The sequence below is a fragment of the Epinephelus fuscoguttatus genome, linkage group LG11 (assembly GCF_011397635.1).
Source record: "Epinephelus fuscoguttatus linkage group LG11, E.fuscoguttatus.final_Chr_v1".
Lineage (NCBI taxonomy): Eukaryota > Metazoa > Chordata > Actinopteri > Perciformes > Serranidae > Epinephelus > Epinephelus fuscoguttatus.
Window position 1 is genome coordinate 19252006 of NC_064762.1, and position 12810 is coordinate 19264815.

Genomic DNA, 12810 nt, shown 5'->3' on the forward strand with positions numbered 1-12810 from the left:
TGAGGCTACTTCTAAAGGAAAAACACTTTGTAATAAGGGTGCAAAACACATGCTTGAGTAATCCTTAACAAATCTATGACTCTTGATCATGTAATGCAGATGTATCGTGATTAATAAGTCAGACTTTGAGATTATGATATATGATGATATGCAGCCAAATTAGCTGGAATTCAGTTACGCAGAAAATGTCATTTCCGATCTGATAAGCATATAGTACTTGTTCAGTTCCTCTTCATACTCATACTTAAAGTGAATGTACATTAATATTCATTTGCAAATTAGTATCATAATATGATTTTGCTTAATGGGACACATGCCAGCCAGGTAACTTGTAAGAAATGTGGTCGACAATTAATGTGTCTCATTTACACTCAAACCTGACTGTTGGGTCATGAAGCAGCAACGTGTAAATGTTTGCATCTGACAACCAGTTTGATAGAAAACTGCTTCATATTTCAGTGAGAACAGAGCGGCTGATCAAATGCATCAATCTAAAATGGCCTTTTTTAGATTAACTGCATTCCAGCTAATTTGGTTTTATATAAATTAATGTATCAACTAAAGATAAATGAGCAATCAATGAATTATTGATTTATAAAGCGCTTACAAATCAGTCTTACATTAGTTAGTCATTACTGTAAAACTTCAATTAAAAGCCTAGTCCCAATAAAACACCCAGTCACTTTTACTACCCTGCTGTAGCTACGCATTTTGACAAATAAAAGCCTGTCTCAATTAGAGGCCTGGTCTGATTGCCAAGCTGTTCATTTTTTATAAAGTTCTTCGGATGTATAAAAGCAGGTTGCTGGCCACCTCAAATTATATGTCCATTCCTCTATTACCCTATAAGTTATTCATATTCCTTTAGTCTGTAAGGGTCCTCAGATTAAAATAACCAAGGGGGTGTTTTCCTCAAAATTAATCCAAGTTGTGAGTATTGTTTTAACAGGATAAAGTGGTGTTGTGTTGGTATGCTGGGTGCTGTAATCCTGATGCATTGTCTGTTGGAGCTTGATCAAATGAATGATTCATAACTGATACATTATCTGAAGCCTAATTTTTATACAAGTAATATTCATACTGGTTTAAATAAACAATTTGATCATGTTTCCTATCTTTGCTGAGAAACAGCTTTATGTAAAAGGAATTAAAGGCCTGTCCCTTATAGACGCTTGTCCCAGATATGGGCCTGTTGACTTAAGTGATTTAAGCAAACAATGGCCCAAGCTGTCAATTTAAGTTTTATGCACTTATGCATGTGTTTTGTGCCCTTATTATAAAACTTTTTTTAACTTATTGAGATCTTGGAAGAGCATCTGATAGTTTTTTGAAAGCAGTTTAATTCAGTGTCTTTTATTCTCTTGGTCACAACTCTAAATAGTCATAACTCCAAATATGTACAATAGAATAAAAACATCACTGGCCACAAAAACATTTTTCCAAGTGCTGAATATCATTTTATCCAGTGTTAGTGCCTAACTTCACAAAAGTCGACCTAGAACAGCCTCAAACAGGACACACCAACACAAACAGGACAGTAACCACTTAAATACAAACACCATCTTCAGATGAATGTACAGTCAGGAGGCAACGCAAGCATGTCCTTTAAAAAAGTCTTTTCCTTCATTGAGTTGGCACCTCTTCTTCTTCTTCTCTCTTTGCCCCGTGCGTTTGGTTTCAGCACCGGATCGAGGGACAGCGATTCACATCCCCCATTACGCATGCGTCATGTTTTTTCTTTTGGTTTCCTCCATTGGGATTGATCACAGCAGTAAAAGACTGAATTGGTCGTCAAGCTCATTGGTCTCACAGACACTCAAAAAAACTTGTGAATATATAACATTTCTTTGTCAGACATACTTGGCACGTGCTCTCCGGAGTCTGTAGGCGGTATTTAAACACTGTGGGTTTCCTGTGCCCACACCAGAGACTGCAGGATTTTCAGTATCACAGGTAAATCTAGAATGAAAGTTACAGGCTAATCCTTAACTAGAGCGACTGTTAACAGGCTACTCGGTGAATTCCGGCTGTGTTGCAGTCTTTGTTTCAAAGGAGCCTAGAGGCCTAAACAGGCTATTTTAAGACAGCCTAAGAGATTTTTGTGCTCAGCGAAAATTCAACCCACGGTTACACCTGCTATGATTTGACATTCTGTCGACTGCTGGGTGGGTCTCTGGGCCTTTCAGCTCAAGTCTCTTCCAGATGGGGGGGAGAATTCATATATCGCTGGACTTGTACATGTCGGAGAGGAGCCTGGTGATGGGCACGTTGCCGATGGTTTTCTTGAAGAACACCTCCTCTATGGTGGACGGGCCCACGGAGCGCAGCGCAGGCAGGAGCAGGAGCAGCTTCCCGAAGCGACACGGCTGAGTCGGGTACCTGAAACACATCACTGGGGTCAAACACATCCTCTGGCTCTCCCTGGCTCTCTGTGCACAATGTCTGACAGCAGCGTGTCCAATTAACGCACACCTGTGGTACAAATAGCTGCTAATTAACAACGAGGTTCAGCTGAGACACCTGTGCACAATTACAGCAGTGGCTTATTGCCTCATTAACTTTATAATGAATCTGCCTGCCAATAGTTACCTGGACGAGACGGATCAACATGGCTGTGACACATGCATGAGCTTACAGATGAATAGATAGATGGATGCACAGATAGACTGATAGAGCTGAGTGTTACCTGGTGTGTATGTAACTGTTGAGAGTGAGCTGTGCCTCGTCCTGTAGTGCAGCGATGGCGCTGGCGTTGCGGAAACTTCTTAACTCAGTGTTGCCATGCGTCGGAACTGTAAGACAGAGGCAGTTTTAACCAAATGGGTTATTGATTTCAAAGGTGGGGGGTACAGTCAGTACAGGCACAAATCCTTAAAGGGCCTACCCGAGGTAAAACAGAACACCATGTTGTTTTTCATAAATTTCCTTCATGCATAGGTGTAGTCTACATGTCCCCCCACCTAGGCGACACGCCCCCCTCAATATTTAGAACATGTGCATTTGTTCCCCCTCCCAATGAAAACGTGAAATTAGCAGAGGACTTTGCAAAAAAATGCACAAAATTTAAATGTTTGTCGTTCAAAATGTTCTAGCAGAGGGCCCCCAAACCCTCACGTTTCACATGTGCCCCCCCCCAATCTTATGTTCCCTTCATAGGTGTAGATTTCATGAGGGACCCAGGGGACGTGTCCCCCTCAATATTTAGAGCATTTGTTCCCCTTCCCAATAAAAGCATGAAAGTAGCACAGTACTTTGACAGAATTAGACATTTACATACAAAATATCTAAAAAAAAAAAAAACTGCAGTAAATTCAGTGTTTGTTGTTCAAAATTTTCTAGCTGAAGGCCCCCAACCCCCACCTACCCCACCTAGGTCTTTGCCTTCATGAAATAGATGGGCACAAATCCCCAAAAGGGCTTTACTTTTTAAGATACCCCTACCATAGGCAGGACAAAACACCATGTTTGTTCATAATTTTAATATGTTCTCTTCATGCATAGGTGTACGTTTTGGAGGGACCCAGGGGACACATTCTCCTCAATATTTAGAACATTTGTTCCCCTTCCCAATAGAAACATAGTAGCACAGTACTTTTACTTTGACAAAATTAAAGACATTTACAACAAATTGATGCAGAAAAAAAATCTCCAAAAAAATTCACTAAATTCAGTGTTTGCTGTTCAAAATTTTCTGGCGAAGGGCCCTCAAACTCCCACAGTTCACATGTGGTCCCCCCAATGTTAAAATGAAACCTATGCATTTGCCTTCGTGAAGTAGATGGTCATTACAAAAATATTTTATATGACAAAAATGATGAAACTGAACAATACACTGACTCACCTCATAAGTAAAATAGTGCAGAATAAAACCCTTTTGGAGATGAGGGTACCTACTGAGTCTCGTTATTTTTCACCTATAGCTTCGATTTAGTTCAAATTTGGACTAATTGTGCCCCTACGCAATATACTTATCAAAATGTGTATTTATTATAAAACTATAGGCTTTTATATACAGAGTTGTCATGGGCAGAAATTTTACACAAACACCTTTTATAAAGAAAGAAAGCTACTGTTCCAGGTATATGATGGTATGTTAGCACAGTTCAGGCCGTCACACTGATACAGAAACTTGGCAAAAAAACAACAAAGCTGGTGTAAAGTGAGGAGTAAAATGTATTTATCTGATGTTAATATGTAACAAAGTATGCAAAACTAAACTGCTTTAATCACTCATACTTTTGGAGATATATCAAAAATGTAGTTAGCTCTATTAAACCTTATGGTGCTCAAGATTTTACAGCGTATCGCACGATGCTTAAACTACACTTCAAGCTCTGTAATAGCTGTTACCACTTTTAATGATTTTATACAGATTTATGAAATAATTTTTAGTTAGGGTTATTTCCATTCCCATACTCTTCATCCATTCTCTGTGTAATCTCTCTATCATCTTATAAAACACAAACACAATTTCATCTTCCAAACCTTTTCTTTTCAAATAAAACTGTTCGTTTTTGGATTGTAAAAGTGAAGGGTTCCCACATCCCCACCTCCACCCCACCCTTATTTACGCCCCTGGTTTTAACACCTAAAAAGGGTGGCGTATTATTACATGAATATTGATATACTATTAATTGAGGTACTAAAATAACGTTTGCTTTAATCCCCCGCGTCCTTCTCCATAATTGTTCTTAGGCAGCAGAGATGCTTCAGAGCACTTAACCAGAAATAAAGGTTTCCAGTAATAGACTGTAATAGAGAACACAGTAAAACACCCGATGAGACAACAGCAGTACTCACCGGCTTTAAATGTCACGATACATTTCAAACAGGCGAACTCTGTTGCGTCGAGACGCATCTGCCTGAATCTGGTCACCACCTCTTGAAGTGCTTGAATCTCAGACATGATCTTATTCATCCGCTGAGACTCTGTGTTTTCAGTGTTCATTCCTACAAGTACACATGGAGAGAACGTCATATATGCAGGTATTTATTTACATGTGCAGCCTATGAGGCCTGTTGCTGGCCTGTGCTCACATAAGCTCTCCCGTGCCTCGTTAAACATACCAGAAACAGCAAGAAGAGTCGTGGAGTCCACAGGAATGGCCCACTGCGCGATGCCCAGAACAAATAATTCCCTCCACGCGTCCTCCAACAGAATCAGCTGCAAAGAGGAAGAGTTTCAGTGTTAAACTGTGCACTCTACACCAAAATGAAGCAATGATTTATTGCATTTTAAGCCTTTTTTGAAACTTTTTGAGTAGCAGTGCAATATTAACTCGTGCGTAAAACATAATGTACATTGTTTTTCATATTGCGCACAGGGTGGTTCGTTTTAGTAAGGCGTAAAACCATTAAACATGAAATATAAAGGACAGCTGGCAGTTTGTCGTGACTGTTGCTCACGTTCAGAAGGCCCTTCTGGATAATATTTGGGCTGTAAAGCGTACCTGGTCAGATAAAGGGAGGGTGGAGAATGCGGGAACACTCTTCGCCCACTTGATGCTCATGAAAAGGAGGCGCGCCGCCGACTCGCACACAGACTCCGTCGCCACCTCGTAGAGGTACATGGGGGTGCCGCTGACTTCATGGGGATACTGGGAGAACGTGAGAGAGAGACTGTCATTATCAGTTTATATTCTAATGAAACACAGTTCAGAGAATGGTGAACAACAAAGGTCAAATTCCAAGCCCCAGCACCTGGTTTATAATTATTAGTGTTGCTTGTGGAGGATTTACAGTGAGAAATCTAATAGGCGGATTTGTGGCTCTTACAGGCTGCTAAATCGGGGCAAGAATTTCAACTTCTAACCCTTACGGAGAAAAACTGTAATCCTATAATAACATTTGGGAAGGCTGTAATATCATAAACTATTAAAGGAATTGAATATTTTCATGATTTAAAAAATTACATAAAAAGCTGTAAATGTCAGGTGGAAACTAAAGAAATCACAGATTGATTTGGAGGTGGAATATTAAGCCAAGTAAAACTTACACCTAATAAATCCTAGAGGATAAGAATAGTTTCCCCAAACTCTACCTTCGGGGTGGGCTGAGCCAGACCCACGATGGCCTGCCTCTCCGGTGTGGTGGACACTGCGCTCATCTCCAGGTTGTGAGGCTCCAGTTGTGTGACCGTGGTGAAGAAGGGAGGGCCGGGCAGCGAGGATCCCGGGAAATGGGTCGATGACCCGTTCACCTCTTTGTGGCCCCGGAAATATAGGGCGACCTGTTTGCGGATGGTGGACGTCCGGGGCCCCCTCTCGTGTTGGACGGCTGTGAAACGGGACAGAGTGAAGGAATGATCTCTCCGCAGGGATGAACGGCTTATTTATCCAATTTATTTATTAGTGGCTACAGTTGGAATTAAACTAAAACTGTCCCTAAAATCAAGGAGTCAAAGTGCAAATTTGTTTGCATAAAAGAAAAAATAATTGCCTATAATGAGCTGTGATGCTCCCAAAGAGTGTAAACACCATCCCTCTTAAAAAAAAAAAGTAAAGAGAAAGTAATTATCAATTCTTCTTTAAGCCTTTCATTAGCAGCCTTAAACACTTTCCCATCCGAGTTGCACACCTCCACCCCAAACGCCACTGCATGGCGTGTCTATGGCCGAAGTGATAATTCAATTAAACCCATTTACCGTCTTTATTCATGTTCACTTCCAGACACTTTTTCAAACGGCACGCTCGGCACTGGTTTCTGTGAGTCTTGTCTACGGGACAGCCACCCTGCACACACAGAAACACACGGGGGGAGAAAAAAGACAGTTACAGCCTTCAGTTAGATTTCTCTCATCTTGCACGATCGAAGTCTCCTCACTATTATCCTCTTGGGAGGCCACACTGCAGGTGAAAGATCGTGCTATTATCGTGTAGTCATCGACCTGCTCCCCTGCGGCTCCAGTGCGGCCTCATCCCGGAGGATAAGTACTCTATCCCGCCCTCTGCTGCCTAAATCCTCGCCTTCGAGTCTTCATATTAGATTGGATTACACCTGGTATATTATAGCAGCGCGGTATTTAGCCCAATACTTAATGGTGCAGGCATGACACAATTAGGCTCATCAAGGGATACTTAACACAGCGCCACAACCTGGGGAAAGCAAATGGAATCTGCGCGTAAAATGCGCATTCCGTGCGTAAATCTGGCAACGGTTTTTGGATGAGGACCAGGGACGTCGTGTCTTTTAAATCCTTTCTCTCTAATAACACTGAGGGGACAAAATTCTTTTGGCACGTGTGCAACAATAGATTACTGATAAGATATTTTGGCGTGAACATGATAGATAATTAGACGCAAATACAATTTCCTGTGATTGCGTGTATCGTTTGATTCTTCTCAAAATGACGCAAAAAAGACAAGGTCAGCAATTTCTTAACTGGGACTCCTTTGCCACAGGCCTGTGAAAAAAGGGACAAGGAGCCAGTAGGATTTAAATAAGGATAAAAGGAGTAGGCCTCACCTGAGAGCCAGATTTACAGACGTATGTCCTGTTTCTGCGGATGCTCCTCTTGAAGAATCCCGAGCAGCCGTCACAGGCGTACACACCATAGTGTTTCCCAGAGCTGCGGTCGCCGCACACTTTGCACGGGATGTCCAGAATCCGACCTGAGAAAGGCCCAGAATCAGTTATCACTCGGCTCACTTTTAAATGTATAAAATATAATGGCACAGTGTGACTGTTGCCCATCGTATATGCGCAACATCTGGATAAATTCCAAGAACAATTTCCAAACTTGACACAAAACTTGAGAAAATTGTTGCAGGTGAGGTGTTTGTCTTATCTTAGAGGTGTCAGGTTAGCTGCTTGACTTGAACTGGCACTGTGGACACACAGGTAATGCCAAAAATGAAGTCGTTTTGAACTGTGGAGCTATGGACTAATGGTCCTACAAATTACTTGTGTTTGTCTGACAACCCCACAAAACACACACACACACACACACACACACACACACACACACACACACACACACACACTCTGGACAGCGCCCCGCACCTCGTCCGAGCATGGGAATTCACGGCGCACATTTCAAGAATAAAGTCCGGTGGGAAGCGTCATATCTGAGCTCTCTAAGACAATGGCCCGGGGGCGCACAATGGAGACATTAGGGGAAAGTGTTAACTTAATGATTTTCCCCCATTGAACCTCGTCTGACTGCCTGAATCTCGACAAGCTGCCAACTCCCCTTCATAATGGGACTCGACAGCTGCTTTATCCCGCAGGTCTATAGGCCCCAGGATTAGGGAGTGACACTGCACCATGAGAATAATGCGCACCAACTCGTTTCACCAACTCAAATGAAGTGTATGTAAATCGACCCCGGTGTAGATGAAAAAATGTGATTTTTTTGTGTGAAGATTTTGTATTCAAATCTATTAAAAAGAAGTATATTTGTATGCATATGAGGGAGGCTTTTTTTTATTCTGGAGGGAAAAGCCGTCTATGTAATTACACTGACGTTTTGCCACCTGCTCATTGATTCGCCAGTGACCCGTCAAAAAGGGTAGCATGGGAATAACCACTGAGCAGCAAAAACAATGACTTCAGGAGGAGAGTTATAGGGTTTCAATTGGCAGATTATTAAGAATCAGAAGGCAATGTGGGCTATTTAACTGCTGGCCACAGCCGTGTAATTGCCATAAGATGGAGAGAGGCAACTTTTAATGTGGCGTTTATGTCTGGAGAGAGTTTGAGCAGAGGAGGTGGCCTGTTGAGAGTCATCCTCTCATCACGGGAATAGTTTAAAAAAAAACAACCTGCTGTATAATCACTTAGCCCAGGGTGAATCTACATGATTTAAAATTAACAATAAAAATATTGACCGCACTCACTGGAGTCAATTAATAGATATTTAATAAACCAAAGACAAACAAGTCATTTGCGCACTGCCAAAATAAAACTTTTACGCGTACTAAAATTGGAGACAAACGAAAGTGCGCAAAATTCCACTAGGATAAGCTCCAATAAATCCAACATTGTAGATTGCTGAGAGTCAATTAAATAAAACGACGCACAATTTTGTTGTGAAGGGGGGAAATGTATTTAACTTCCCGCTGTGGGGGTCCAATTCGTCTCCATTGTGTGCAGTAATTGCTTGAAGATATATGGCATTTTCTATTAACGTAATCACCATCAAGGCGAAAACCTACTAAAAAGAACTGGAAATTAAACTTTATACTGAGTGCAGGAAATGTTTCCACCGACCACCCATAATGTGGGTTTGAACTCGGGTGTGACACAGTTGTGATGTTGTTTTATTCTAATTTAAAACAGGTTATTAACAGCAGTGTGAGTGCATGTGAGCACCTGAGGATTAAACAACCGAAGCAACAGCTTGACGTGAATAATTTTCAAATGGTGACTCATAGAAACAACACATAAGAAAATATAAAATTAATAAAAGTGTCCTACATTTTTGAATATAACAATAACCTTATTTAGGCCGATATTATAACACAGGAGTGATTTAATTTGGATTCATTGTGAGGCCTAACACAAGGAGAGCTGCAAAGGTGAAGAAAAAATAATAATCTGAAAATTTACACCACAAGAAAATTTCAACACAACAAGAAAAATAGTCAACAATTAAATTAAAAGCCGCTGAACACATTTATGGTGAATTATATGGCTGAAATATTTTGACAGTAGTGCAGAAACGCGCGCACGCAGACGCGTAAAGGCAGATAAGCGCTGTTTATAAATCTGTAGCACACCAGCAATTCAGTAAGAGAGGAATCTCTCACACAGACTTTAAAATCACATTATTAGAGATTAAATATCTTGCTGTTTATTACCCCTTTATAGAAGTTAAATGAAACTACAGGCAACAAGTGGCATCAGGTGGGACGCGAGAGGAGTACTGAGAGCACGGATACTGATTATTTATGTCTTTACCCCTTAAAAACGTGGTTAACTTAACAAACATTATATTAAAAGATAGAGAGAAGAGTCAGACTGAGGTGGTTTAATTATCAGTCATGACAGAGACAAGTTTACGCAGCGTAATGTGTGCGCTCGGCAAAAGAAGCAGCTCTTCCCCACGGATCCCATTTCTGTAACACCATGAGGAGTGAACTGATTTTTTTTATTAGTGAAGCTCTGATGGACATGAGAAATATAACAGCAGCTTTATGTTCATGTTTAACACACCATGCCTGAGAAAGGCCCATCACGGAGGAGTTATTCTAACACCGGGCTGCTCTGTATCTCCAGAAGGACAGAAACACTTACTTGATTTGACGTTGAGAATATCCAGACAGCCACTTGTTGAGCCGGCGGGTTTGCTCATCATGGAACTCGACTTTTAAATAAAGTTGAGAATGAAAAATGTCCTCTTTCTCTTCCTCTTCTTGCTGACAAACACAAACTCGCAGCACTTTCCTTTAAGTGTTCACCAGCGGCGGTGAGATCGGCAAGTCAGCGCCCCGAGTTGCCCAACTTGACAGAGCAGATCTCCGATCTACAAGCCCCAAATTAAGACACGGGATTGTACATTGTACCGGACAGTCTTCGCCTCCGATGTGCAGGGTCCGTGTTACGGAGAGAGAACCGGACTGCGGCGACCGGTGAACGGCGACAGCAACCCTCCAGCTCCGGCGTAGAAAAGTTGGAGTTAGGGAAAACGCAGCCTGGATCTGGAGCGCATCCGACTGTGCCAACCCCGGTGTGTGAAAACAGTCAAATCAAAAATGTCTTGAGATGCTCTGACAGGTGAAAGCTTGTTAAAACCAGGACACGATGTGACTTTGTGCTGCGAGTTCCTGAAATAAGCCTTGGTAATATTTATGAGAAGTGTCAGGGGGAGGCTGGAGGGTGGAGATCTCCACTTCCTTCATCCACTTGGCTTTCTACTCCAAACTCCAGCCTGACGTCACTGGCGTGTGAGGGAGAGTGTGTGTATGTGTGTGTGAGAGAGTGACTGATCGTGTGAATGTGTGCGCAAGTGATGTGAAGTGCCTTGCTCATGGATCAAGAGGCATTGCAAACAAAAAACACGTGTTGCACGCATGTTTTCTGCAACATTATGATTTGTTTTAGATATAGATTTCATCATTAAGGCTGCAGCTCTCACAATAGCCAACCAAAAAGACTTAAATATCCCCATAATAAGCCTTATTTAAAAACACAACTCAAAATATCACATCACATATTCAAAAATAAAACAAATGGAGCTGAATTTGAGGCGGAGCTGCAGAAAACTTGCAGCCATGAATACTTTAAACAGTTTAAGGAGTGCTATGGTGTCAGACCTGAGAGGTCACTGTGGGCAGAGGGGCTCAGACATGGAGTGCAGTGTCATGTCCACTCTGATCGTCTGAGGTAGACATGATACTGATTTTTTTTTTTTTTTTTAGCTGCATTAATGATGTGTTGGATGTTTGTCATACTATCACAGATTAGAAAAGCTGAAGAGAGATTCATATTTATTTAATATTGTAGAATAATAATTTTTAATATAATTTCCTATGGTTGTTGCATGTCACTAAGTCGTCTTTTTCAATGGCTTATTTTAAAGTAATTTTGAGGTTCACTGATGTCAGTGTTTTCCAACCTGTTGCACGTATTTTAACTAAGATATTAGTGTCATTATTATTATATTGTTATTATTATTAGTGTCCCTTCAAAGGATTTGGCATTGACTGATGAATGTGGTCAATCTGAGGTTACAACTCAGGCATAAACCCAGCACTTTGAAGCAAAAACAAGGCTCCTGTAATGTGACATAATGATAAATAAAAACACATATCCCTCCCCCTTTTGTTTCTGCATGAAACACATTTAAAATTACATTTAAAATTTTAATCAGTGTAGTTAAAAAACATCAACATATACATGCAAACAAAATACAAAAATTGAAAAAAATGCACTCTCACCCCTTTTGCATTTTAAACATTATAGCTTATAAAAAGCAATAAATAAAACATAAAAATAAACAAAACATCTAAGTAACTACTATAACTTTTTATTTAGCTCTTTTTGGTCACTTTTTGTGCACAGATTCATACAAACATCACCTCCACACTGCAGTGATGTACATATTTAAATCTCAGGCTTCTTTTTAAAAGAATTTTAATGTGTTTATTACAGTTTTTTAAAACTCCTATCACACTCTTCATTATTATTTTGACTCCTCTCCTGCATCCACTTAAAAGCTACAGTTGTTTTTCCTCAAACTCTTCAAACTTTTGCCACTAGATAACAAAATTACACAAAATCTTGCGCAGAAAATTCACTTTAACAATAATCATTAATGATAAAAAGAGACAAGATAATTTTCATTCTCTCTTTCCCTAGTGACGTCAAATCAATTACTTCATTAATTCCATAACTGTCTTTACCTAGTGTATAAACTCTGCTGCACCTCCCCATCCTGTGGTGCCGGGCTGTCCGGAGGGTCGGGGCCGGGCCGCAGGGCCGCAGGGCCCCGCTCACTGACACTCTGACCTTGACAGCTTGCTGCGCTTTCGCCGGGTAACTCCAGAAATCCATATTCTGTTTTTAATTGTGTTCATTCCCACGGTACACTAAAGGCCATATGGACTCACAAAGTGTCGATTTAAGCGGACAGGGGCGAGGCGGAGAGGCGTAGTTAATTGCAATCAGCCATTGTTGTCTTTCAACCTGCCCTTTAGCTGAACAGACGAGGCTGGAGACTAACAAGCCTGAGGAGAAATCACTATAATATTCCTTTGATTTTTTTTCCTGCAGGGACACACAGAGAGCCGCGGGTCCTCAGTAGGAAGTGTACAGCCATATATTGTGTTTCTGCCTATAAATACGCCACACTATAAAAGCTACACCTTT

The 12810-nt window shown here is 41.0% G+C and overlaps 1 protein-coding gene across 1 annotated transcript; it reads right to left on the reverse strand.

Moving 5' to 3' along the window:
• Positions 1–1427: 1427 nt before the first annotated feature.
• Positions 1428–10771, reverse strand: nr2e1 (nuclear receptor subfamily 2, group E, member 1). The gene is made up of 9 exons (XM_049590028.1): positions 10237–10771; positions 7465–7610; positions 6644–6731; positions 6041–6276; positions 5451–5597; positions 5068–5164; positions 4801–4950; positions 2687–2792; positions 1428–2379 (listed from the first exon to the last, which is right to left on the reverse strand). The coding sequence occupies exons 1-9, from the start codon at positions 10295–10297 to the stop codon at positions 2217–2219; spliced, it is 1194 nt and encodes a 397-aa protein (XP_049445985.1). The 5' UTR covers positions 10298–10771; the 3' UTR covers positions 1428–2216.
• Between the last annotated feature and the right edge of the window lie 2039 nt (positions 10772–12810).

Excerpts from the sequence above, each read along its gene's own strand:
- nr2e1 (XM_049590028.1), bottom strand. The coding sequence starts at position 10,297 with ATGATGAGCAAACCCGCCGGCTCAACAAGTGGCTGTCTGGATATTCTC. Across the intron at positions 5,598-6,040 it reads TGGCTCAGCCCACCCCGAAG|TATCCCCATGAAGTCAGCGG; the intron begins GTAGAGTTTGGG and ends ACGTTCTCCCAG. Across the intron at positions 2,380-2,686 it reads AACAGTTACATACACACCAG|GTACCCGACTCAGCCGTGTC; the intron begins GTAACACTCAGC and ends GATGTGTTTCAG.